The 2,317-nt window shown below is 43.6% G+C and overlaps 1 protein-coding gene across 1 annotated transcript in view; it reads right to left on the bottom strand.

Moving 5' to 3' along the window:
* The window catches only part of POLQ (polymerase (DNA directed), theta), a 55,808-nt gene that overhangs the window by 52,570 nt on the left and 921 nt on the right, over positions 1-2,317 (bottom strand). The window contains 1 exon segment of the mRNA XM_009330291.1: positions 1,971-2,034. Coding sequence (XP_009328566.1) covers positions 1,971-2,034 — 64 coding nt within the window.

Genomic DNA, 2,317 nt, shown 5'->3' with positions numbered 1-2,317 from the left:
GAAAAATTTCTTTACTGAAAGAGTAGTTAAACATTGGAAGAGGCTGCCCAGGGAAGTGGTTGAGTCCCCATCCCTGGAGGGATTTAAAAGACATGCAGATGAGGCGCTTAGGGATGTGGTTTAGTGGGCATGGTGGTGTTGGGTTGACGGTTGGACTCGATGATCTTAGAGGTCTTTTCCAACCTTAATGATTCTATGATTCTAGCTTAATTAAGTTCCTTGATGCTTATTTCTTGTTTTTATAACCCTAAATAATTTTGTGCCAGAGCTACAGATACTGCCTCCTCCCTCCCCTCCTCCTCCCTTTTTCCAAATCATTAAGAAAACTCAAACTTTTTGTCCCTTTCCTCATCTGAGACAGAAAACAGGTTTCTGATCCACAGTAATGCCTCCCCTGTCACCCCATGACTATATAGTTCCCATAACAGCATTTTGCGACAGACCTTGTCAAATTGAGATGAAAAACAAGTAATTGTGTGTACTGACCCTACTGTACCCATTCTTCTACTGGTACATTAAAAAAATTCTAAAAGAAATTTCCCACCATTGCTGACAGCATAAGGGCAGGCTAAATCAGAAATACATAAGCAGCATAAGCAGCCAGCATTTTTACTCTCAACATACTAAAAATTTCAACTGCTTTCTTGAGGTTAACCCTAACCTAGGTGTCACTGGTGTATGATCATTCTCCCACACACAAATATATAAAAAAGCTGATATAGCTTGGCTCTGAAAGCTTTGTTTCACTTTGTATAATCAAAGTACTATACAAATACTCAACAAAAAGTTGAGCACCATCAGGAGAGAACAGCAGCGTGCCATGAACAAGAACAGGCTTCCCAAGAGGAATTTAGAGGAGACCAGATTTGTCTATCCTAAAATGTGACTAATACAGCAGAAGTAGGATTCTGAATCATATTAAGAAAAAAAAACCTACAAGATGGGATCTCAACCTTCTTTCTTAATGTTAAAACCAATGAACTACATGTAAAAGACAGAATGAGTAAAGGATTACGTGATTCTGCTGTTTGAATATCTGTAGATTAGCACTGAACACAGGTTTGAAAACTTGTGCCTTAGGGGTTCTTAAAGATCTGCGTACAGAAGTATACCACTACCCTAACCTCTTTTCTACCTACTAGAAAAATGCTAAGAAATAGTCAAAATGAGGAAGATACACATCGCTGGTTAAAAGCACTGGGCATTAGATTTCTCTGAAAGAAAACCCTTCCAGAATGTGGGGCCAGTTGGACACAGGAGTGCCGCTTACCAAACCATCTTTGAGGATTTGTCCCACGGAAATATGTACATTGCCTTGCTCAGCTCCATTTGCAGGAGCTGACAAAATTGTATCTGCAGAACATAACCACATCAGGGAGAAGATGTGACATGACTGGAGAAGAGGCTGAGAGATGTAAATGTTTTAAAGAGTTACAAAAAATTGCAGAAGAGATAAAGTTACAAGATGTTATATAAATATCTTTATTTCAGATGTTATATACACCTCAATACTGTATACCTCTTCATTTCTCTTTTGATTCAAGAGTACACTAAGCTGGTAAAACGTACTGCACCTAGAAGCACCACTTTAAGTGGTCCCGGCTGGTGGCAGGACCACTTCGTATGACATCTTGCCACAAGATGTTTATATAACAGTCTTGTACATATAGGCAAATGTCATATTAAAAAACCATACAACACTTCTCTGCATTTGCAGGTATCAGGGCACCAACCAGGACCACTTCAAGTGATGCCTCTACACGCAACACATTTTATCAGCTTACTGTATTCTTGAATGGATTTAACAACATAGGTAAACCTTGCCTCATATACCAACGAACACAGACTATACTGATTGTTGTATTATGGTATCACCTAGAGGCCAAATGAAGAATAAGGCCCACTGTTAAGCGACACACAATGAAACGAGCCCGACTTCAGAAGCGTGCATAGAACCTAAGTTTTCTTACCTTCCTCAACTACACAGCGAATAGGGCAGCAAGATCCTTCGATTCGTTTTTGTACGCTACCACCCTTGTTAGCATAAACACGTACCTCAGCTACAGCCGCTGCCCTCAAGGGAGAAAGGAACGGGCGAAGAGCCGGTGCTCCCGCCCGAGGGCAGCGAGTCGCCCCCGGGGAAAAGGCCCTGCACCCTGGGCCGGGAGAGGCTCACAGGGTCCCCGACCCCTTCCAGCACCGCCCCGGGCCCACCTCCCCGCCGCCGGAGGGAAGCGCCTCAGCGCCACGTTGCCTCATGGGGCAGCGGCAGGCAGGGCCCCGACCCCCCGCGCTGCGTTGCGGGACCGGGGGAAGG

This window comes from Pygoscelis adeliae, unplaced genomic scaffold (genome assembly GCF_000699105.1).
Source record: "Pygoscelis adeliae isolate BGI_AS28 unplaced genomic scaffold, ASM69910v1 Scaffold120, whole genome shotgun sequence".
Classification (NCBI taxonomy): domain Eukaryota; kingdom Metazoa; phylum Chordata; class Aves; order Sphenisciformes; family Spheniscidae; genus Pygoscelis; species Pygoscelis adeliae.
The sequence above is the reverse complement of the archived record's forward strand: the minus strand, read 5'-3'. Positions and strand labels throughout refer to the sequence as shown.